This window comes from Silurus aristotelis, assembly GCF_946808225.1.
Source record: "Silurus aristotelis genome assembly, chromosome: 17".
Taxonomy (NCBI): domain Eukaryota; kingdom Metazoa; phylum Chordata; class Actinopteri; order Siluriformes; family Siluridae; genus Silurus; species Silurus aristotelis.
Window position 1 is genome coordinate 2638405 of NC_139590.1, and position 26931 is coordinate 2665335.

General features: G+C 39.0%; 1 protein-coding gene across 1 annotated transcript in view; it reads left to right on the top strand.

The window, feature by feature from the left end:
- Window positions 1–2153: 2153 nt before the first annotated feature.
- The window catches only part of LOC310740366 (voltage-dependent calcium channel gamma-2 subunit-like), a 54692-nt gene continuing 29914 nt past the window's right edge, over window positions 2154–26931 (top strand). The window contains exon 1 of the mRNA XM_083567060.1: window positions 2154–3985. Coding sequence (XP_083423186.1) covers window positions 3775–3985 — 211 coding nt within the window. The 5' untranslated portion in view covers window positions 2154–3774. The remainder of the gene's footprint in view (window positions 3986–26931) is intronic.

Sequence of the window (26931 nt, forward strand, 5' to 3'; positions counted from 1 at the left end):
AATCTAGTGGAACATCTTTCCAGAAGAGTGGAACATAATACTGTATAACGCTAATTGGGCACTTAAAATGGAGCACATACCAAAATCTAAAAAAGAACCAATTTATACTTAAAACAATAACAAATCCGTAGATAAAGAAATGATAAAAAAATATACAATTTTAAATTCAATAAAGAAATTAACTATATAAAATCTTGTGTAGCCAATAATGTGTAAATATATATATATGTATGTTAGGGGTGTACGGTTTGGTATGTACCTCGGTTTTGAAGTCAGGGTTCAGTTGAATTTCGGTACAATTAGAAGGAAGAAATGCGGGAAAGAAAATTGCTTGTCGTTTTTAAATAATACAATTTATTATCAACATCAACATTTAAACAGTTTACATTTTTAAACATATTTTAAAAAATGCCTGCTTGGTTTAATAGTATGTAAAATAATATTTTATAATATAAAAAAATCTATAAATTAAATGAATGCAATACACGTTTTTTTTTTTATTATATTGTTTAAATTGAGTAATAAATTTATTTAGCAAAATATTTCATTGATTCAATAAAATTAAATAAATGGAAAAATTATATTAAATAGTTTACACTAGTTTGACCCCATTTGGGTAATACAGATACAGTGTGTGTGTGTGTGTGTCTGTGTGTGTGTGTGTGTGTGTGTGTGTGTGTGTGTGTGTGTGTGTGTGTGTGTGTGTGTGTGTGTGTGTGTGTCTGTGTGCTAAAGAATCCACAGCACTAGTGTTAACCGCTAAACACTTCCTGGTTTTTCCTGGTGTTTTTTCACACATTTATTCACGATGTTATTCTATACTCAGATATAAAAAATAAAGAAAACCGTTTTTAAACACTGAACATTTGTTTTACTGATGCACCAAGTTTGAAATCAAGCACCAAAATCTGCCATGGTGCACACATCCGGCAATTAAAACCGTCCGTGTGGAAACATAGCAAAGGTTCCGTTTGCTGATGATTTGCGTGATTAAAAACACCACGATTACCTTAAAACTTTAAAACTTTTACAAGAATATTTTGTCTTGGTGCTCTTTATTCTACAGTTCAATTCAATTCAATACATTTTTTGATTTGTTTTGCGCTTTTAACAATAAACAAAGCAGCTTTACACTGATCAAATTACAACAGATACATTTGCATGAAGCATCAATATTTGTCCATGAACATGTTGATTACAGTATTAAACACTTAAAAAAAGTATTAATTTAAGGTACATTTAGAGCATATATATATATATATATATATATATATATATATATATATATATATATATATATATATATATATATATATATATATATATATATATATATGAACCCGGCTATTATAGAATTATAGATAATATGTACTAAAATAAATTATTAACGAAGACAAAGAAAAAGAGAAAAGAAAGAATTAAAGAAATAAAGAAATAACAAAAAAAGAAGATAAAAAAGGAAGGAACGAAGACACAGACAGACAGACAGACAGACAAGATAGATAGATAGATAGATAGATAGATAGATAGATAGATAGATAGATAGATAGATAGATAGATAGATAGATAGATAGATAGATAGATAGATAGATAGATAGATAGATAGATTGATTGATTGATTGATTGATTGATTCACACAACACAGTATTAGACCAAATTAGACCAATCATATTAAAGGCCCTTGGAAATGGGCTATTTAGACCTGGCCCCGCCCCCAATTAACATATTCACCCAATTAATTATATATAAACTCATCATTTAATTAATAAATATATGGAAGGTACAATTGGCGTATTATTTCCACACACACACACACACACACATATATATATATATATATATATATATATATATATATATATATATATATATATATATATATATATATATATATATATATATGTTTCTTAAAATAAACGCTGAAATGACATTACAAAAATCTGTAATATGTATAAAACTCCGCCCACTCGAGATAATCATGCGGTCTGAAAAAGGCTGTTCAGGGGTTTTTTTTTTTGTGTGTTTGGATGAATAAAAATATATGATCCTGTGCAATGTTTAATAAATGACTCGTTTTGGTTTTTATTACTCACAAATTGTTAATTAATTTATTATAAGGCACGCGCCAAGTGGATGAGCACGCTGTATGGGAGGGGTAGGGGGAGGGGTAGGGGGAGGGGCCGGCTCTCCGGTTCCGTTCACGCCTCCTCTGCGCTCCGGTTCCTCTGCGCTCCGGTTCCTCTGCGCTCCGCAACACGTCGACTTCTTGTTTTTCCATCACTGGACTCTTTTTTTTCTTTCCTCCGGCCTCCACCTTCCTGTTCTTCTTCCTCCTCTTCCTCCTCCTCCTTCTCCTTCTACTCCTCCTCCCCGTTCCTTTCTTTTTTTTCCTCCTCGGTACATGGCGCAGAGGAGTCGTGCGAGCCGGTCGCCTCGTGTCCGTCCATCACCGGGCGTCGCGGATTTGGACGTGACCGCGAGAGAGGGAAAAAATTGTCGGTAAGACCGGTACCGTACCGGGTCAGGCTGCCGGTCAGGAGGGGAGGAAGAGACGAGCTGCACCGAACCTAATATCTGTCCATCTCTCTTTACATCCTTCCATCAATCACATCCATCCATCCTTCCATCCATCCACCCACAGTGCATCTCTCTCTCTCTCTCTCTCTCTCTCTCTCTCTCTCTCTCTCTCTCTCTCTCTTTTTCCAAATATCTATATATCTATCTCTCTATCCATCTCTCTCTCTCTTTCCCTCCCTCTCTCCCCCCCGTCCATGTCGCGCGATGCCGCACGCGGATGCCGTTCTTGCTTTCGGAGGACATTTTCGGAACGCTAGGAGCCACCTATGGAAACTGGGGATCGAAATTTTAGAAAGAAAAGAAAGAGGACATCAGACGGGTCTTCCTTTGATTTTATTTCATTTCATCTCCCACCCTTTCCATCTGTCTGTTGATTGATTGATTAATTGGTTGATTGATCGATCGTTCGATTGGACCGGATCGATTCCCCTTTTCCCTTTGTGCGTTTGATTTCTTTTCTTTAAATCTTTTGCTCTTTTTTTCATTACATCCTTCCTGCTTTTTATCCTTTTCTCCTTTTTTTTTTTTTTAAATACAGGGTGCTTCGTTATTAAAGGAGCAATTTGTTGGTGTGTGTGTGTGTGTGTGTGTGTGTGTGTGAAGATGTGTAAAAGATGTATTAGGTTCATGTCTGCTGCTCTGGAAGCTCCACACGTATGATACATTGCATATATATGAATAGAGAGAGATAGAAAGAAAGAAAGAGAGAGAGAGAGAGAAAGAGAGCAAAGCATCCCTCGGTGATTAGAAGCGTTTCTCCTCCACCCCCATCTCACGCCGACGTTCCATCCCGGAGCGGCGAGAATGACACGAGCTCAGAAAGCCGCACACGTACCGCCGCGTTAGTCGGTCGTGTTCGTCACGTGCAGGATCGTCCTCAAGGTCCTGCGAGCGAAAAGTACACGTGTATCGTGTTAGAATTCAGGTTGCAGAATCTGCTGCTTCTCTCGCTGGTCCTGTTGCATTAAAGGAGCACAGCACCAGGCGCCAGCCGAAGAGGCTTGTCCCAAATTTTCCTTCCTAATCAGTAATCGTCCAAACGCAACCATAAGGTTCCCGGTGCGTCCGCCTCCTTCCCCCTCCTTCCGCTCCAACCTGTCCCGGTTTTTCCAATCGGTCCGCTCCCCTCCGTTCTCCAATATTTATTTCCTGTACGTGAAGAGGAAAGGGGGTCCCCCCGTCGTGCAATGCAGCAGCATGGGCACGTTTGACCGCGGCGTGCAGATGCTGCTGAGCACAGTGGGCGCGTTCGCCGCGTTCAGCCTCATGACCATCGCCGTGGGCACCGACTACTGGCTGTACTCGCGCGGCGTCTGCAAGATCAAGACCACCAACGAGAACGAGACCAGTAAAAAGAACGAGGAAGTCATGACCCACTCGGGCCTGTGGAGGACGTGCTGCTTGGAGGGTAAGGAGCTCCGCTCTCTTCACATGGTTTTGATCTTCTGCTTCTGTATTGCATGTCACATTTCAGGGTGGTTTGATCCATCAAACTGATGTTCATGAGTGTATTAGAGACAACGTTCAGTCAAGTGCAGAGAAGAGACATGGGTATATGAAGCGGTAGAAGAATGCTTAGAATGGATACACCAGGCAGGAGGAAAAGAGGAGGGCCAAGGAGGAGGTTTATGGATGTGGTGAGGAAAGTCATGCAGGTGCTTGGTTTGAAAGAAGGACACGGCGATATGAAGGTGGACGATCTCGTTGTGGCAACCGTTAACATCATTGCCACATCATTTCTGTTCCTGGGTGGAAAGAGTTTGACTGATCATCACCAATCAAATACATGCTAACCCAGAGATCTCCAACCACAGAACCATGCCATATTGTTTAAAACGTATTTATATAGAATCGTTAGTAAATGCGTTTTAGTTTTTTTATTAAGAAAGTAATCATTTGTGAGTTTTTTTTCTATCAGGATCGATTTCTCCTCGCGAAACCGTTTCTCCAACACGTTCTCACAGCACCGCCGCTGCTACGTGAATATGACGTATCACAACTGTATCGCATAGAATACAGATTAACATGGCAGAGGTAGAGCTGCATCCTTCTGGAGACACAACAGGAAATGAAAAAAGGCCTGTTTGTGAAAGGGCCATGCGTTAGATGTTGGAAGACACTAAAGTAAATTGATGTCTGATATCTGTACCATGATGGAAATCGTATTGCACTGCATTTTAATAGGGGGTTAATGGTATCGTATCGCACGAGTAGCTGCTTCATGTGTATCTAAAATGTATAGTATCTCTAATTCGGATGTTTGATGCGAGCGTTGATTCGAGTTTCCTAGCGATTGAACCGCATCAATGAGCAGGTGTTTCTATCAAACTTATCACAAACTTCTCGCTCTGGAAACATTTTGGTGAATTCGAGTAAGATGTAAAAAAACGGATTTGCGTTTGTCCTCGTCCTCGCGCGAGAGTGAGAGCGCATGTCAGATTGGTTCTCCAGCAGCCGTGAAACTTTCAAACTCGCTATCGCTTTTTTGTTCCCTTTTCTTTTTTTTTTTTAGAGCACAGCATTTAGGACAAGAGTGTGCGCCGTGTACACCGAGAAGACGGAGCAGACACGCAGTCAGGTGGTGATCTACTCTCAACACCAGAGCTGCCGAATGTAGTCTTATAGCATCTAATTTTAGTAATGAAATAATATTAGCATCTTTAAATTATAGAGAATCGTAGGAAAAGAATTACCGTATTTTTCGGACTATGAGCCGCTACTTTTTTCCCACGTTTTGAACCCCGCGGCTTAAACAACCAAGCGGCTAATTTATGGATTTAACCTGGGTTTTTCCCGGTTTTACAAACTTTAAGCCAAAAAACTGATTAGACCAATGAAATTTCCGAACGGAAACGAAAAACGCACCTCACCTGTGTTCTGAGCTGCACGGCTTCGGGAGAAAAAAATTCCACCGGTGGTGATTTTTAAACGAAACGACGATGCCAAAAGATAAACTCCCGAGAGAAATAGTTGTGAAAGGAAGGAGGAAGACAGTGAACAATGACTTTCTTGGTCGGCTACTGTTTAGATACAAGCCGTTGTAGCACGTTGAGTCTGGGTGAAGGGAGAGCTCGCTAACTCCAGTTACAACAGAATTCATATAAGCACAGACAGGTTTCCAAAACTGGTGCTTTTTTATTTTTCTTGGCAACAGCGTTATGGGTTAGTCAAAGAAATTTAGACATGAGCATCAGAAAATAATAAGGACATATTCCTCGGTCTTGCACACACACAGTAATACCGGAAAAAATGCGGCGCCAGGCTATTCCCAAAATGCTGCTCTACTCTTAAAGGAGTCACAACATATTTCACCCGTTACACCGTGTAACAGACCCTGTCTTCCGTTAAAACTTGTGTAAAGTTTATTAGTTTCAATGTAGACACCTGCGGCTTATAGACAGGTGCAGCTTATTTATGTTCAAAATGAAAAAATATTTGTCAAATTCAGTGGGTGCGGCTTATATATGAGTCCGGAAATTACGGTACACTGTATTAAAAACAAAAGGTTGGGAACCCTGACTTTTCCAGTCATATGTGGTTCTTTCTGAAACTGTTACCACACTATGTTCCAGTATGACAGTGTCGCTGAGCACAAATCCAGCTCCATGAAGATCTGCTCTTCATGTGCTGGAGTGGAAGATCTCCTCTGCTGTTATGCTATAAACCCTATTAAAGACCTTTGAGATATATTTTTCTTGTTGACTGCACCCCAGGCCTTCTCACCTACATCACTACCTGACTTCACTAACACCCTTGTTCCACAAAATCTAGTGGAACATATTCACAACATCTTCACAGAAGAGTGGAGCATATTATATCAGCAAATTGGGACTAAATGGGACACGTGTATCTTCTAGGTCACATTGTGTATAATGAATATAGACACATAAACATTTGTCACACTCGAATGTCAACTTTATCCCTGTGAATAAAATATTTTCGGTTTGTTTTACGTAGTTAAGCTTCTATACTGTGCATTATTTATATATATATATATATATATATATATATATATATATATATATATATATATATATATATATATATATATATATATATATATTTATTTATTCATTCATTCATTTTCTCCCGCTTATCCGTAATCCGGGTCGCGGGGGCAGCAGTCTAAGCAGGCCCCCGCCTTCGACTGCTGCCCAATCCTCACAGCACCGTCCCTTACGGTCCCTCCTGCAGGTGTTGAGCCCACGGGAAGGCGGCCCCACGTCACTCTGACATCACGGACCTTGATACTTCCCTCGTAAGGGACCCCCGGAGCATAGAGGGTTAAGGGCCTTGCTCAAGGGCCCAAGAGTGGCAGCTTGGCGATACCGGGGCTTGAACCCCAGACCTTCCGATCGGCAACCCAGCGCCTTAACCGCTGGAGCCACCACTCCCCCTTATTTATTTATTTATTTATTTATTTATTTTTAAATATATTTTTTTTTGCATCAGCGTTGTTGAGATGTAGTGCAGATGTTGACTTTGGTCACATCTGTAAGCGTATCCTCAACATCTGCTCACGTTTTTCTGCAGTCCATCTGTCAGGTGCAGTCCTAAAGAACGAGATGTTCAAGGGGACAACTGTTTAATGACTGGAGTGTTCACGACACAAACCTATCAAATACCAACGTTTCGAAAAAAATAAACTCATTTGGTTCTGTCATTAGGACTTGCTGAGTTATCGACGTTTCCTTGAAGTACGATGTCCTGCTGCTAACATTCGCCTTGTTGAGGAAATGCGTCTCTCAGTTATTGTGCTTAATGCTACAACAGTTGGTCAAATGTTTGTGGGACACCTGACCATAAGATTGTCTTCTTTTGGGAAGATGTTCCACAAGGATATGTGTTAGTGAAGGCAGATACTGATGTAGGTGAGGTGAGAAGGCCTGATAAAATTCAATAGGGCTGATGATCCGAGCTCATTTTAGATCTTCCACTCCAACCCATGTTAAGCAGACCTTCAAGGAGCCTGCTTTGTGCACAGGGGCATCGTCATGCTGGAACAGGTTCTGGTCTCCTAGTTCGAGTGAAGAGAAAGAGCATTTGATACAATTGTGTGCTTCAAAGTTCTAGGAAGGAACCACATATGACTGGAACAGTCCAAACCCTTTGACCCTATTGTGCGTGTGTGCATATAATGAGGTCGCGAAAGTTTATTATTTTTACATCGAAAAAAAACTAAATTATAGTAAAAGATCTGGTAAAGTGTTAGAAAGTTTGGCGGTGTTTGTTGGGGTTTTCTTGCCGTATCACTCGTGCTTTAATACGACTCTCCCGCTGGTCATCGGTCATGCGCGAGTTCCTCTGTGCTTCCTGGTTGTAAATCACTGAGCTCGGATCAGACGGTGAGCCGCTGGAGGTGGAGCAGATTTACAGCCCGTGTGTTAGCGTAATCTTCCCCTGGAGCGATCTCAAACCCAACCAGAGAGAGACAGGGCCGAGGTGTAAAGACCAGCGCTTCAAATATTTACATCCCATCGGCTCCTGGATCTGTGTGTGTGTGTGTGTGTGTGTGTGTGTGTGTGATAAACCTCTCAAGTGAATGAGGCACAATGAACGTTCGATCGTTACTGCAGTTGTTTCTCACAACACTAAGGCGATATTTTATACGTAAAATGTTACGACACGTGCCGTCATTTCATATGAACGATTTCCGGCTCAGAAAAAAAGGAAAAAGTTATAGAAATGAAGAAAAGGTCTTTTCTTTTTTTTCCCAGAATTCTGCAGGAAAGCTGGGGTCAGAGCACAGGGCCAGCCGTGATACAGAGGGAGTGGAAAGGGTTAAAGGGTTACGCTGAAATATATTAACAATCCTTCTTGATTTTGAGATTGGTGATTGGTGGAGATCTATCGGTTATTTTTGTGATGCAGTTGCCATATGATCACCCGGGTAGTTAGATGTTGCCATCAAAGCTAGCTGCAGCTGACTAACACTCATTAGAAACCATGTCAGAAGTCCTTCCTCTTGCTAAAAGAAATTCCTGACCTTAACAAAATAATACAATCTCGCAGTAGATTAAAATATGGAGAACGCTTTCAGAATAAACTATTTTTTTATTGCTTTAGTTTTGCACACTTTTTGAGTTCTGCAATTTTTCCTCTAAGAACGCTCGGTGATCATTTTCTCCTCGATTAAACATGAGATGCACGTATACATCAGGAATTATTTGCATAAACGTTTTCAACACAATATTTCAACATTTAACTGCAACCTACTATAAGCCTTTGCTATTTATTTTATATTTACAGTCCCTGTTTGTTCTAGGAAGATGTTCCACTAGATTTCATGGAGATTCGTGCTCATTCAGAGACAAGGGTTTTAGAAATCGTTCAGTCAGGTACTGGTGTAGGTGAGATGAGGAGGCCTGGGGTGCAGTCAGCATGAAAAATTCATCCCAATAGGGTTTGGAGCTCTACAGTAGGTAACTTATGTAATGCAGATCTCCAACTCTTGTAGTGCAGAATTTCAACGTCGGTGCACTGGGGCATTGTCATGCTGGAACAGTTCAGATCTCCTAGTTAAAGGGAAGGAATACATTTAATGTAACAATCTGTTTAATTGTGTAATAAAACTGTGTGGGAACAATTTCGGGAGGAACCACATAAGGCTGGAGGCAGGAGGTCGTGCAGTGGTGGACGAAGTACACAAACCATGTAGTTGAGTAAAAGCAGATCCACTCAGTGAAATGTGACTCAAGTAAAAGTAAAAGTGTCCCTTTAAATGTTCACTTGAGTAAAAGTACAAACGTATTGGCCTTCAAATGTACTTAAATATCCAAAGTACTATAATTTATTATGACTATATTGTTCCTGTTATCATTTTTATCACAAGACTCTTCACTTAATCACCTTAGTTTATGTGAAAAGACTCGAATGTGACTCTCAGCACACTGATCTATTAATAAAATGATATTAATGACTCAAACACTGATTGATTTCTATTACAATGACCTTGAGCCCAAAACCTTCTTTTTAACTTCTCCAATAAAATCGTGTAAATGAGGTCACGTGTGTGGTGGTGATTTCGAGTCTGGAATTCCTTCATCAATCATTCCTCTCTAAATGTTCTGCTTGATGTTCAACTGACGCTGAACTGTATGTTGGCGATCAGTAGATGCACCAAGCGCCAATCAAAACCAGTTTAAAACGGAGCTCGAACCTGATTGGTGGATCTCTGCGTGTTTAAACAGTTACGTTTTTATCCTCGTAAATAAAAAGGAACGCATGGTTTCGCAAAATTTAGTCGGGTAAAAAGTAAAATATTTTTAAATAATAAATATTTGACTTTGAAATGTAGTGAAGTTACAGTAAAAGTCTTCCCAAATGGAAATACTTCAGTAAAGTACAAATACACAAAAAATCAACTCAAGTAGATTAACGTTACATTAACTTCCTTACTGTCCACCACTGGTCACGCGTTTTACCGAAATGACTGTAACATACGATTATTATATTTCTGTGTACAAGTGAGGATACACACACATTCATACTCACCCAAATTGGCATGATAGATGTGTGGTTTCCAGTGCGGATGCAGGTGTAGCTTTTGCGGCTAATCTGCTTTATTAATCTTCATTATTCTCACAATGGAGATGTGCGGCTAAAGCTGAGAAAGCGGTTCACTTATGTACCTCATTTTCGTTTCTCTTTTTAACAAGTTTCTCCCCTATTTCTCCACGAACGTTTCCAGCCAAACAAAGCATACTCTCTCTCTCTCTCTCTCTCTCTCTCTCTCTTTCTCTTTCTCTCTCTCTCTCTCTTTCTCTCTCTCTCTGTCTCTCGCACCACAGTGTTCACAATCGAACAGATTTTCAGTGCCGTGTGCATCCGTTTGTCGGCGGTTGCAGCACGTAGCTGTGAGCCGAGGTGTAAAAATGCTAATCTCTGACTAATTGTGCATTGTTTCCCACCCAATAGGTTTAAACTCACACACCTTTGTAGTTGCAGGATAGCAAGCGCACACGTCGAGAAACTGAAGAATTTTCACTGTGCAACAGTAACAAATAGTGGTTTGTTAAATGCATCCAACAGCTCAAACCTTCATCGAAGAGCTGCTTTAAAGTATAAGTGCATGGATATCTGTGTGTGTGTGTGTGTGTGTGTGTGTGTGTGTGTGTGTGTGTGTGTGTGTGTGTGTGTGTGTGTGTGTGTTTGTGTGTATTGCAGATGAATAATGGTGAACTGCTAAACGCAGTAGATATACAGAGTAAAGCTAAACACAGTAAAGCTATACAGAGTAAGGCTAAACGCAGTAAAGATATACAGAGTAAAGCCAAACACAGTAAAGCTATACAGAGTAAGGCTAAACGTAGTAAAGATATACAGAGTAAAGCTAAACACAGTAAAGCTATGCAGAGTAAGGCTAAACGCAGTAAAGATATACAGAGTAAACCTAAACTCCGTAAAGTTATACAAAATAAAGCTAAACACAGTAAAGCTAAACACAGTAAAGTTATACAAAGTAAAGCTAAACACAGTAAAGCTAAACACAGTAAAGTTATACAGAGTAAAGCTAATCACAGTAAAGCTAAACACAGTAAAGATATACAAAGTAAAGCCAAACACAGTAAAGCTAAACACAGTAAAGCTTAACACAGTAAAGTTATACAGAGTAAAGCTAAACACAGTAAAGTTATACAGAGTAAATCTAAACACAGTAAAGCTAAACACAGTAAAGCTTAACACAGTAAAGTTATACAGAGTAAAGCTAAACACAATAAAGTTATACAGAGTAAATCTAAACACAGTAAAGCTAAACACAGTAAAGTTATACAGAGTAAAGCTAATCACAGTAAAGATATACAGAGTAAAGCTAAACACAGTAAAGCTTAACACAGTAAAGTTATACAGAGTAAATCTAAACACAGTAAAGTTATACAGAGTAAATCTAAACACAGTAAAGCTAAACACAGTAAAGTTATACAGAGTAAATCTAAACACAGTAAAGTTATACAGAGTAAAGCTAAACACAGTAAAGTTATACAGAGTAAATCTAAACACAGTAAATCTAAACACAGTAAAGTTATACAGAGTAAAGCTAAACACAGTAAAGTTATACAGAGTAAATCTAAACACAGTAAAGCTAAACACAGTAAAGTTATACAGAGTAAATCTAAACACAGTAAATCTAAACACAGTAAAGTTATACAGAGTAAAGCTAAACACAGTAAAGTTATACAGAGTAAATCTAAACACAGTAAAGCTAAACACAGTAAAGTTATACAGAGTAAATCTAAACACAGTAAATCTAAACACAGTAAAGTTATACAGAGTAAATCTAAACACAGTAAAGCTAAACACAGTAAAGTTATACAGAGTAAATCTAAACACAGTAAATCTAAACACAGTAAAGTTATACAGAGTAAAGCTAAACACAGTAAAGTTATACAGAGTAAATCTAAACACAGTAAATCTAAACACAGTAAAGTTATACAGAGTAAAGCTAAACACAGTAAAGATATACAGAGTAAAGCTAAACACAGTAAAGTTATACAGAGTAAAGCCAAACACAGTAAAGCTAAACACAGTAAAGTCATACAAAGTAAAGCTAATCTCAGTAAAGTTATACAGAGTAAAGTTATACAGTGTAAAGTTATACAGAGTTAAGCCAAACACAGTAAAGCTTATTACAGTAAAGTTATACAGAGTAAAGCTAAACACAGCAAAGTTAAACAGAGTAAAGCTGAACTCAGTAAAACTAAACTCAGTAAAACTAAACACAGTAAAGCTAAACAGAGTAAAGTTATACACAGTAACGATATACAGTACAATTATACAAAATTAAATAAATACAGCAAAGTTATACAAAGTAATGGCAAGTTATAAAGTTATCCATTGTTTTATTGTTTGTTTGTTTTTATTTACAAAGTTATACACAATAAAGCAATACACAGTAAAGTTATACAGAGTTAAGTTAAAGTTATAAAGTAAAGTTATAAATTGTTTACATGGTACATTGTAGTTATATTGAGTCCCTTATTTTAATATCCTGTAAGTATTCCAGTATTCGGTGATACTCCAGTATTTTCTGGAAAACTCATATATGTACTTTCTGAGTAAAAAAGCTGCCTTGTGGTGTTGAGTATTGCAGTCCATTAATATACGTTAGATTCAAAATGGAAGTTGAGTAATGGTCTTTCATATATAGTACAGTTAATGTGATGTAGCTTATTATCTGTGCACTGGTCCCATTCTGTTTTTTTGAGCTGTTTAGGTTTATTAGTTGTTCGAGGTCCATAGAGGTTAAGGTTTTCGATTTTGGATCTAATGGTTGCGAGTTCAAATCTCAGCCACACCAAGCTACCACTTCTGGGCCCCTGAGAAAGGCCCTTAACCCCATAGCTGCTCTGTTGTATTTGAGATAAATAATGTGTAGCTCTGGATAAGGCCGTGTTCCAAAATACTGCAAATGTAAATTTTACAGTACGCGACTCACATTTTGAAGTAAAGTTATACACAGTATAAACAAACAGAAAAAATACACCATTCACCAGAAGAAAGCCGAAAACAGGCCAATGCCAAGCACTACCCACTTCCTAATTCACATTACTCAGCACATGTTTCTCTCATCACATAATCTCAGGGTCAGAATCAGGAAGATTTCTAAAGGCACAATCGGATTAGCATGCTAAATCACCCCTTGGCTCAGAACATCTGTGTAGCATGCTATAAAGAGGCTCGGCGATAACTGACTTACCCAGAATGCACTCAACAGCAAGTGAGGAGTAAAAAAAAACCCGCTCCATATCCACCGACAGCATCTTCATGGCCTTTAGCGCAGCCATAACACTTTGCGAGGCGAACATAAAGCACGAGAAGAGAATGACTTTGCGATATTGCATCAGCCAGTCGCGCGGTTGTCACGGCGAGGAGACAGATTTCATTCATTTGCTCTTAATGCCAGACGATCGTTACTGTTTTATTGGTCTCTGGTTCTCCACGTTCGCTGTCTACAGCCATGTAATTACGTGACTTGGCCGTTGATATCACGTAAACAGGGTGCGAAGCTACGACAACTGCAACAAAAATCCAATGTAGTCTCTGGACAAAAAAAAGTGAAGTGTTTTTAACCATTTTTATTTGTCTTATAAATATACACAATATGGCAAAAGTATTGGGACACCTACATTTCTCGGTCATATGGGGTTCTTCACCAAACTGTCCCCACAAACCTGGATTTTTGTGGGGACCTTAACCCCTATTGAACTGAAGAAAAAAGTTTTTTCATGCTGACTGCACCCCAGGTTTACTCACCTCAACTACATCAGTACCTGACTTTACTAACACCCTTGTGGATGAATAATCTCCACAAAATCTAGTGGAACATCTTTCCAGAAGCTTATTATAACAGGAAATTAGAACTAAATGTGGAGTGCAATTTACCAATCTTGCGGTCAGGTGTCCACAAACTTCCACATAGTACACAAAATATACAATAATACATGGATTTTTTGCGGGTGGTCTACATGTTCTCGATTCTCACACGGCTCTGATTGTAGACCTCCTCACCTATGTGCGATTTTGACCACGATGTTGCTTCGTCTTGTGTATTGTCCTCGTGATTCGGGTTTTTTTTTTTGGTTGAAAAAAAGACATTCATCTCGCCTTCACACACAAGTAAGAGTGAGCGGAGTAGTGTTCTGAGAAAGTGATTAATATCAGATTGGGACAGAGCCCTTGAGGAACGCTGTTTGAATCATCCTCATTTTTGCTTCACAGCCATAACTGGGTTGAATGTTAGTTAGGGGAAAACCAGATCATTTTAGTGACTCGGTTCTTTGAATCATGTTTATCCAAATGAACGAATCTGTTTTGAGTCATTTAGTTCTACATACTACATACATACTACATACAACTTTGCCTATTGTTCCAATAATGAAAAAAATGATGATGCAGCTTAGGACAAATGATGATAAACTTAATGAGTAGCTTCACCTCTCGTATCTTCTTGTCCACGTTAGTACTTTTGTCACGTGACTTCCATAAATATCGGAAAAATAATGCCAGGATTCGGACCAAAAAAAAAACCAGTACTGATCTATTGCATGGTGTAGCATCTATGGGAGTCACGTGAACGAATAAACAAATCAGACCAGAGGACCCATGAATGAACTACAATTCTGTTTCTTGTACATAACCTACGGAGATTTTGCTACGCTTGGCTCGTGCGCGTCCAGTAGAAAACGAACAAATCAGTCTTTCAGACGACTCGTTCTTCTGAGTCACATTGAAGAGTCGTTCAAAATGAACGAATCGTTTATGAATGACACCTTTATTGGATATAATAGCCACTAAGCAGAGGAAGTATAACTCTCATCTCAATCACTGGTGAATGCCAGGTGTGTGTGTGTGTGTGTGTGTGTGTGTGTGTGTGTGTTGCATAGTAGCTATGTCACCTGTTTAGTCCGTCTGCAAGAACAGATGAAAGACCTGCTTATCATTATTATCATGACGATCTCTCATCATCTCACTATCTCTCTCTCTTTCCCAGACATACACATCTTTGCTTCGTTTTCCTCACGCTTTCGCCCTCGAATGAACGCGAGCCTGAATTGGATCGTTACTTTATTAACACAATATGTCTGATTTACTTTGAGCACCATTAAGACCGGCTCATTTGCTAAAGCACAGAAAATAAATTGCACTCTTAATTTGTTTCCTGTCTGCCGGCGATCCTGCTAACAATGATGGCTGTTTAAAATAGCAGCGCCGCTGAAGCAGCTCATTTGCATACACTTTAGGCTTGTGGTCTTTTGTCTCGAGGCTGCGTGGAGCACAAAGCGAGCGGTCAAAAGATTTTCTTTCCCCTCCGTCGAGATTGAGGTTACACCCTAAAGCGCAAGGAGTGAACATTATATAGACAAAAGATTGTGCTTTTCGAACATCCCATTCCACATTAAGTCCCCATTTACTGTTATATTAAGCTCCACTCTTCTGGGAAGATGTTTGTGGGGATTCATTCAGAAACAAAATGTGTTAGTAAAGTCAGGCAGTGATGTAGGTGAGGTAAGGAGGCCTGGGGTGCATCCCGAAGGTGTTGGAGCTCTATAGCAGGAGATCTTCCACTCCAACCCATGGAAAGCAGGTTTGGGTCTCTTAGTTAAAGTAAAGGAAAAGATGCATCGGATGACGTTTTAAATAAGTGTGTGGGTGCGGTGGATAGATTGGACAAAGAGAGCTGGATTGGTGCACTGGTGTTCATCATCGCTCCAGTCATCTGTCCTCATCAGCATGCTGCGTTTTTTTTTTTTTCCCTCCCAGATGCAGACTGTACCAACACATTTGAATCACACACTAATACTAATTCATCGTGAACCGTTCTGTCTTTCCTCAGCTCAGTTCAAGAAACTCGCCCGATTCCTGGATACTGTGATTTACATTTACATTAACGCCTTTTGGCAGATGCCCCAATTATCTCATTCATGCATTCATTGAGCAGTTGAAGGTTGCTCAAGGGATTTGAACTCACAACCTTCTGATTAGTAGTCCAACATCTTAACCACTGAGCCATCACTACCCCTGAGCTACTCATAGCTAAGTACTGCTGCTGTAATCATAAATCGTACACCTTTATTAATGCTGGGTGATGTTGCCTGGGTTACTGATCAGATGGTCAGGGGTTCAAACCCCAGCGGTGCTGTACCATGATTGATGTTGCGCTCTGACCCATTAATGGCATGTGGCAGACCTACCAGAATTATTTCATTTACGGTACGAGGTTGAAGCATTTGAGGTGTTCCCGTGTGCTGTGAATACTTCAAGAGCTTTTACATTAAGTTTATTGTGTTCTGTTTACATTAGATTTTCTATCCAATCAGATTTGAGCCATCACATGTTGCCGGGGTCGAAGCAATCTTTCGTGAGCCTTCGAAAAGACAAGCTCCTTCTTTAGAACAATACGAAAGAAAAAAGATGACAGAAGGTTAATGGGAAGGACGATCCGCTGTGGTGCCCCCTAATGGAAGCAGCTGAAAGAAGACGAAGAAGTTAATGGGAAACTACGATACATTTTCCGTGGTGAATTTCACAGAAGCTGAACACCGATATTAAAACTGTTTTAAACGAAGCTAAAATGCGACAGCAGCAGTTTTTCAGGAAAATAGCGAGGTCTTCACAGCGAACGCTTTTATCGTAGACAAGACGATACGCATCTCTCGATGCACGATGTCTGGACGTCCCCCTAACGCATGAGAGCGAAGCACCTCGACCTCCCCCTCCCCCACTAACCACCAGTGGTAAAATTGATGTGAAGCCATTACAGCGGCTGCGAGCAATTATAAAGAATTGATCTCATTCGTGCCGTAGCGCCGCAACGTTAACGTTAGGCCAATATTCTGATAGCGTTTAAAGCAACTCGCTCTTCTAACTCTCCCCATTTTTTGGGGGGGGTTTCCTTTTTTCCGTCCTTCCTGAGATCCCGCCATAAATACTGATTACAGCCACATCCAGTGGCTTCGCTCCTTTTCCCCGCCGACAAAGATGGAATCCGCAGCATCTGGGTGCCGTGATGAATCGCTGATGTCCTTGGCGCAGTTCATTTGCAATCCATTACGGCGCATTAGCTCGGTGTCAGAGACCAACCCAAACACGATGCATCACTACCGAGCCGAGACGAGAACCCGTCCGATTCCACAGCTCAAACCCCCCCCCCCCTCTCCCCACCCCCTGCACTGTACACGCCAGCCAAAAGCGCCCGCATACCATCTTTTCTCTTCGCTAACGCCTCCTGGATGAGATAGGAATTCGCCGTATGTGTGAGTTTTAGAAGGAAATGCACACAGAAAACATTATGCCTCTGTAGATATGCCGTAATGAGAAGAATAAGAAACGACACGCTCCCATGTTGTGCACTTGGGTGTGGATTGTGTAATGAAATACGGTTGAGTATTTTCAGTAAAATGGGGTAAGTTCTCACATCTACTGGAGCTGTGGATTCCAATCCCATGGTCACTTCCCATCATTGACAATTTAAAGCTGCCGTTAATGTCTGCAGAGCGAAACTGACTGAACGGATCAAAAGAACGCTTCATTTCCATCATTGATTTTATATAGAGCTTTAGCGTCTAGAATTTTGCCGCTCGAAATCACACACGGATTAAATCGTGCCGTCAGATTACATTTATTTGAACAAATTGCAATAAATAGTTATAATTTAGTTAGTTTTTCCTGGTGCTTTTTTTCGCTTGATTTTATTATTATTATATCCTTTGAACGTTATTTTCGGTTCGTCACATTTATTTTGGGCCTCAAGCCGTTTATGAAAATCAGCCAATCAGACCAATCAGAATCCGGAATTCAGCAGCGATTGGGTGATCATTTATCCGATTCCTTGAGTCACATCTTTTACTGTATACTGGAAAACTGTTTGGAGAAATCTCTTCTGTGATGTGGAAAACAAATACAGGTCTAAATGAATAGCGATATCTTCTCATTTTACAGGATGCGGTTCTCATTCGATACGCCTTCAAACTGATCATGTTTTACATTTTATCTCCCCAAAAATAGATTTTATGTTATATTATATAATATTTAGGTTTATATTAAAGGTGCAGTTGAGAACCAGGTTGTGTTGGACAAATAAAATGTAATGTAAAAAGATTGAAGTATATTACTGTTACTATGCAGAAATTTTTTTATTTATATCTATATATAATCTTTATGATAATAAGGAGATTTCAAATGTAAAGTGTATATAAATAAAATAAAATGTAATAGATTTTTGTAAAAGAAAATCAATTTCCAATTATTACATAAACATTTTATAACTTAATATTATGTAATAAAATTACGTAAATAATATAATCAATATGATAAAATAATATGAATAAAATACAAAATATTATCTAACGAATGTGATTTATTTTATTTATTTTTACAAATGATTATAAAATGATTATTATATGATCATTTGTAAATATAAATTCACATCCATAAGGTAATATTTAGTATTTTATTCATATTATTTTATCATGAATAAAATACTAAATATTACCTAATGAATGTTAAAAAAAAATATGAATAATTATAAAATAAATATTATTATTAATAAGATAATAAAGTATTTTATTAAGAAATTAAGTCAAATAAATACATTAAAATACTAAATAATACCTGTTTTTTTCAATATAAAAAGTAATAGTTTTTATTTAATAAATCAATAAATATAACTATTAAAACAGAGAAAAATGTAATTATCCAGCATCATATTGCATATTGTTTGTTTATTTGTCGGCACGCGCCTGTAGCTCGACCCTGCGCCGCTTCTCCTAGCGTGTTAAACAGAATAGCTACGCTGATATCTCAAGCAAATCCACAAAAATCACATTTTTCATGCCCTCATGCGTTTTCCCGCTCGCTCTCGGCACTCTGGTGGGCAGAGTTTCATGAAATCAATGTCAGGAATAGGATGAAGTCAGACTGAATCTGGAGACGTATCTGCGAGGAAAAGGAATAAACACACAGATTTACTACCCATGAGTTCACACATCACAAGTGCAACATGAAAACACATCACGCGTCCACGGCGTCCACAGCGTGAAGGTCTGCAGCTCCATGCCTCGCGCTGCAGGAACCCACAAAGCCACACAAACGCAGTTTAAAAGATCAGCTTTTAAAATTTATTTATTTATAAACCGTTAATCATTTAAAAGGGAGAAAGATAAAGAGAAGAAATTACGAAAAAAAAGTTAAAAGACAGTATAAACCAATCAGTATAAACTAAATTCTGGATTCTGATTGGCCGGAAGGTGTTGGTATTATCATTTCTATGGGAACAAATCTAGATGAGTTGTTATTTATGGAAAAAGTATACAGTGCCAACACTTTCGTAACAGTCAGAGGTAACATTTACGGACGTAAAAATCCTTTTTTTTAAGTAACTTGTTGACAATCTGTGGCAATAAATGTAGCTATAAACAGGTATAAAAGAATGACTTCTCATTGGAAGCTGCGTCTGATGGGAAACTAAGTTCAAGTCCAGCATCGACAGTTCATATACTCGAAAAAAGTCTAGACCTTTCACCATTTAAAAACATTTGGTGCATCATGAAACGAAAAATACAACAAAGGAAACCCAGAACTGTTGAGCAGCTAGAATCCTGTATCAGACACATACAGGACAACATTCCTCTCCCAAAACTTCAGCAACTGCTCTCCTTAGTTCCCAGATGTAAAAAAGACAGAAGACGTGATGCTACACAGTGGTAAACGTGACTTTTTAAAAAAGTGTTGTAGCCAATAAATTCAAAATGACCTTGTTTTTTCCTCCAAATGGTAAATTTTCTCAGTTTAAAAATGTTATTGTGAATAGATTATGAATTTATGAGACTTTTTCGGTTTTCATTTTATTTATATATATATATATATATATATATATATATCAATGATAATAGCCAATGATAATGATATGATACATTGAAGATACATATGAAGCAGTTCTCGATACGATACGATAAGTTACCCCTATTAAATTTTATTTCTTTGGTTCAAACAGACAACAAATCATCAGTTCACTTAAGCGCCTTCTGACTTCTAACATGTGGCCCCATTCACACACACTCCATTGTAGTGCAGAAAAAAGAAATAAAACCAGACCTTCTTTTCCTGTTGTGTCTGCAGGAAGTTACAGCTCTACCTCTGCCATGTTAATCTGTATTGTATGTGACTCTCAGGACACGCCTCGGTCTCCGTAGCGTTGATACGCCGTATTCACGTAGCAGCAGCGGTGCTGAGAGAATGCGCTCGAGAAACAGTGACGAGAAAATCAATCAACATAGAAAATAGCGGTCACAAATTATTGGTTTACTTTTAAAAACCAAAACTTTTATAATAACCAAAACTTTTACTATTTATTTTAATTTGATGCATCACATCGACAAATTTTCTCCAATTGCACCCAAATTTTGTTTGACGAACATTGAACAGATATTACAAAAAAAACAGCTTTTATCACTATTTTTATTCCTTTTTTTTTTTTTCTATTAAGAAAAACAGGACAATCGCTCAGGTTACAATACCCATGACATTTGTTTTATTATTGAACACAAGCCCCACTGGCACTACAATGTCCATGTCATTTTTTATTACTATTAAACATAAGCCTGTTTCTTTACACGACAAAAGGCCATAAACGAACAGAAACACAGATAAACTGACCTCGTTTCTTATTTCTTATTTCTTATTTAATCAGTTGCTAACACAAACTAATATAAATAACCAAACATCTTGACATAGGTAGTTTGTAGTTTGTATAAAAGGACACCATTTGAAATGCATGCATTAACCCTCTGTTTTCCACAGCATCAACACTGCATTCATGACATGACACGTGTTCATATTGCAGATAATAATAATAATATTAACAATGTTAAAGCGTGAGCAGCGGTGAGTAAGGAATAAATGCTTCACACTTCACCTGGATGTTGTGGTGGGATTTATCCCTTTCCTTATGGAGGTTGGGAATGTCAAGATTTGACAGTAGTAGAAGCTGCTGGTGTCTGTGTGAGTTTGTTTAGCCAACAGCACCATTTGCTGTGAGAGCGAGCGATAAACATGACCATATGGGCCACTGTCAGGGCACTGTACACACACACACGCTCACACACACACACACACACACACACACACACACACACACACACACTATACACTATACACTATACACACTGTATATACACACACATTACTCTCACTGTATACACACACACACACACACACTATACACACTGTATATACACACACATTACTCTCACTGTACACACTTACACACACACACACACTATACACACTGTATATACACACACATTACTCTCACTGTACACACACATACTGTACACACTGTACACTTACTGTATATACACACATACTGTACACACTGTACACTTACTGTATATACACACACACATACTGTACACACTGTACACTTACTGTATATATACACACACATACTGTACACACTGTACACTTACTGTATATATACACACACATACTGTACACACTGTACACTTACTGTATATATACACACATACTGTACACACTGTACACTTACTGTATATATACACACACATTCTGTACACACTGTACACTTACTGTATATATACACATACTGTACACACTGTACACTTACTGTATATATACACACATACTGTACACACTGTACACTTACTGTATATATACACACATACTGTACACACTGTACACTTACTGTATATATACACACACATACTGTACACACTGTACACTTACTGTATATATACACACATACTGTACACACTGTACACTTACTGTATATATACACACACATACTGTACACACTGTACACTTACTGTATATATACACACATACTGTACACACTGTACACTTACTGTATATATACACATACTGTACACACTGTACACTTACTGTATATACACACATACTGTACACACTGTACACTTACTGTATATATACACACACATTCTGTACACACTGTACACTTACTGTATATATACACACACATACTGTACACACTGTACACTTACTGTATATATACACACATACTGTACACACTGTACACTTACTGTATATATACACATACTGTACACACTGTACACTTACTGTATATACACACATACTGTACACACTGTACACTTACTGTATATATACACACACATACTGTACACACTGTACACTTACTGTATATATACACACACATACTGTACACACTGTACACTTACTGTATATATACACATACTGTACACACTGTACACTTACTGTATATATACACACACATTCTGTACACACTGTACACTTACTGTATATATACACACATACTGTACACACTGTACACTTACTGTATATATACACACATACTGTACACACTGTACACTTACTGTATATATACACACACATACTGTACACACTGTACACTTACTGTATACATACACACACATACTGTACACACTGTACACTTACTGTATATATACACACACATACTGTACACACTGTACACTTACTGTATATATACACACACATACTGTACACACTGTACACTTACTGTATATATACACACACATACTGTACACACTGTACACTTACTGTATACATACACACACATACTGTACACACTGTACACTTACTGTATATATACACACACACTGTACACACTGTACACTTACTGTATATATACACACATACTGTACACACTGTACACTTACTGTATATACACACACGCACACAAAATATTGTACACACACTATGCACACGGCACACGCTGTACACAACTGAATTTTGTTTTGAATTGAAAAGTTTTATTTAAAATAAACGCAAATGTTTGATATTGTCTCATGTTATGTTATATCATTTGATATTATATAATATAATATAAACCCACACTTTGACCTATTTGTAAGTAAATACTGAAGTGTGAGTAATGATTTTGTTCGGTAGCGACTGTATCAACATACAGTGTGAAATGTGTACAATCATAATCAAATACACCAGCTGGCTGTGTGTTTATGTGTGATGTACGTGTGTGTGTGTGTGTGTGTGTGTGTGTGTGTGTCATTTAATGGCTACCGGGCTTTCTGACTAGCCGTATACACACACACCCACACACACACACACACACACAGCGCACTGCTCCTTCAGATGGTTCAGCTTCACACTGCGCTCCCCGCACCCCTGCGTGAGCCTAATTAAAGTAATTAATCAGCAGAATTAAGCAGATTTCATACACCCCTCTTATATCTTAGTGGTTAAGGCACTGGTCTTTGGATGAGAAGGTCATGAGTTCTAATCCCAGCCTCACCTCACTCAAGTTCTTATTACTGGGCCCATGAGCAAGGCCCTTAACCACTCCTGTGGCAGATTATGTTGTTTTTTCCAGAGAAGCATAAAGTGAAATTGAGTGGTCTTGGAATCAGTATGTCATAAATTCAAATCCCAGTCTCACCAACCACACATTCCTTGGCCCCTGAGCAAGGCCCTTAACCACTCTTGTGGCAGAGTATGTTGTTTTTCCCAGGGAAGAATAAAGTAAATCAGGAGAGGTAGCTTACTGGTTAAGGCACTGATCTTTGGTTTAGAAGTTCATGAGTTCAAATCCCATACTCACCAAGCTACATTCCTTAACCACTCCTGTGGCTGACTATGTTGTTTTTCTCAGAGAAGCATGAAGTGAATATGGAGTTGTTTTTGGAACAAAATGATGTGAGTTTAAATCCCAGCCTCACTGATCTCCTATTCCTGGGCCTTTCACCAAGGCCCTTGTCCACTCTTGTTGCAAAGTATGTTGTTTTTCCTACATTTGTGGTGAAGGCACTGGTCTTTGGATTAGAAGGTCATGAATTTAAATCCGAGCCTGAACAAGCTACATTTTCAGGGCCCCTGAGCAGGGCCCTTGACCACTCTTTTGCTGGAGTATGTTGGTTTTCCCAGAGAAGCATAAAGTGAGGAGGAAATGGTAACTTAGCAGTTAAGGCATTGGTCTATGGATCAGAAGGTCATGAGTTTAAATCCTAGCTGTATGAATGAGACAAATGTAAGTCTTTCTGGATAAGAAGCATCTGCCAAATGGCATAAATCAATAAACTACAGGTATCTCGCCTTTTTATGACGTTCACTCTCAGACACGTGCAGCTGCGGTACAGACCCAAGCTTCCTGTCGCACCGTGGCTGATATGAAAGCGCATGGGTGTTGGGTTCATCCCACCGTACGCCTGTTTGTGCTTTAAAGGGAGCATCAGCTCGAGGAGGCGCAAGCAACAGGAACACGGAGGAAGAGAAAGAGAAGAGGGTGAGGTGAGACGGTGTGAGAATTAATTAACACCTAAAACAGCAGCAGCCTATTAAGATGGAGATAGAGAGAGCGAAAGAGACAGATAGAGAGAGAGAGAGAGAGAGAGAGAGAGGGTGAGAAGGATACAAAAAAAAGGAGACGCAGGATGGTAAAGAGAACCTCTGCGTAGCTTGACACGATAGAATCCCCCATATAGAGAATGTGGGATGAAAGTGCAGCGGAACACAGAAACGAAAAGAATAACCAGACATGCTGGCCCACCATGGCCTCTTTCTTCTCCTCCTTCTTCTTCTCCACTCTTTTTTTTTTTACTTTCTTTCCAGCTGCTGCAGGACAAGAGATGACGTGGACTCTCAGTGAATTGCTAATCGGCCAAACCCAGGAAGACTGGGGGGACAGAGTGTGGGGGTGAAAGAGAGAGGATGAGGAAATACGAGAGAGTGTGAGAGAGAGAGAGAGAGAGAGAGAGAGAGAGAGAGAGAGAGAGAGAGAGAGAGAGAGAGAGAGAGAGAAAAGAAAGACAGAGAGAGAGGGAGGTGGTTTGACGCATCCAGACTGCAACCATTGGCTTTTTTTTTCTACATTGGGGATCAGAAAAGAGCTGCAGAGAGGCACTACACTGAATACAGGATGCATTCATCCTCCTCCACCCCTCCCTCTATCCACCTCTCTCTCTCTCTCTCTCTCTCTCTCTCTCTCTCTCTCTCTCTCTCTCTCTCTCAGTCTCATTCTTTCTCAGTCTCTCTCTATTATCTATCTGTCTTTCTATGCATTCATCAATAGAGTCATCCCCGAGCTCACAAAAACGAACAACTCATTCATCTTGCTTGCTCATAAACACATAAACACACACACACACACACACACACACACACACACACACACACTGGGTGTGTGTTTACGATACAGCGCACGTCTCGAAACGTAGCAAACGTCTCGATGACCTTCGAACGTTATATGATGCATCTGTGTTGAGATGTAATCCAGTGTGTTTTATTACTGATTGAAAGACGTTACTGGGACCAACAGAAAAAAGCGCAACCTCTTTCCTCTCCTACTGACAACACTAGCGAACGTTTTCCAAGAAAAAATGGCTAGCTATTATAGCGGATCAAGCTAAAACTTTTCGGCAGAACTTTTAACCTTTAAATGCATCTTCATATTAGAATTTCCAAGCTGTCGAAGTTGTAAATGTCAAAGTCGGAGCAAGGCATTATTAGCTTTCTAGACAATCCTCATTAACAATGAGTGCTCTTTAGTTTCAATAAAGTGATCCAGGTATGCCGCATGGCTTTGACCTTCATGGCTTTTCCACTCAGATAAATCAGGATATGATGAAATGGCAACTCCAGTAACAAGTACATGAGATTATCCAGAAGTAGCATCATATCATTCCATTGTCTGGACAATAGGTCAGTAGGATACCTGGAATACACAAGCTTGGGAACATTTTCTTGGACTATATGTGTCTGGAAACACAGGGCACTTATATGAATACTGAATACTGTATATGGAGCCTTGACACAGAGGAGCCTGGGAATGCCGAGCTTTGGAACATATAGATTTTGGAATCTTTGTAAAATAGGGTCCTGGGAATATAAAGCATTGTGACATGGGGGGAAATGAGAATATTCAAACACAGGTCCCTGGATGTATATCGGTTTAGAACATAGATACTTTGGAATATAAGCCAAACATAGATTGCTGGGAATTTAAAGGTCTTTGAACATGCATTCCTGGGAATATGGAGCCTTAGAACATGGATCATTGAGAATATAGAACCTTAGAACATAGGTTCCAGGGAATATAGAGACTTTGACCATAGATCCTTCTGAATATAGAGCATTTGATTATAGATCCTTGGGAATATCGATCCTTGGAACTTAGTTTTCTTGGAATATAGAGTATTTGAACATAGATACCTTGGAATATTGAGCCTTGAAAAATAGATCCCTAGGAAAATAGAGCTTTGGAGCATAGGTTCCTAGGAATACAATCCTGTCTTAGAATATATGCTCTTTAGATCATCAGTTATGGATGTGGGGCTTTGGGAAGAATGTAATGTTTGGGACACTGGGATTATTAAACAATGACAAAAGGATATATGGGCCTTAGTGTTACAGGAACCCTGGAACATAAAGCCTGGTTGGAGCAAAAGTCACCAGGAGTCTTGGGAATATGGGGCTGTAGGGAATACAACAGTCTGTAACAGTATTTTCCTCAAAATGTTTGGTGAAATTCCCACAAACTGGTCTTTAATTCTGAGCCATTGTTGTATATGACACTATAGCCCAGTTATTGCTTACGGTTGTTTCTCTGCAGAGGGTTTGGTAGCAGGAGTTCTGTGTGAAGCACACACCCACACACCCCACAGGAGAGTTCGGGGAATACCTAAGCAAACTCTGCATCAATAGGGAGCACACACTCACATCATTATTTTCGCTTGCAGAAATTCCCAATTGCATGGGGTGTGTGAATATTGATGTTAGAAAATACACACAAATATCAGGACAGTAGCTTCAGGAATAAAGCAATATCATGTGACTCATCAAAGCATCATATTTGGGATTGTTACCCAA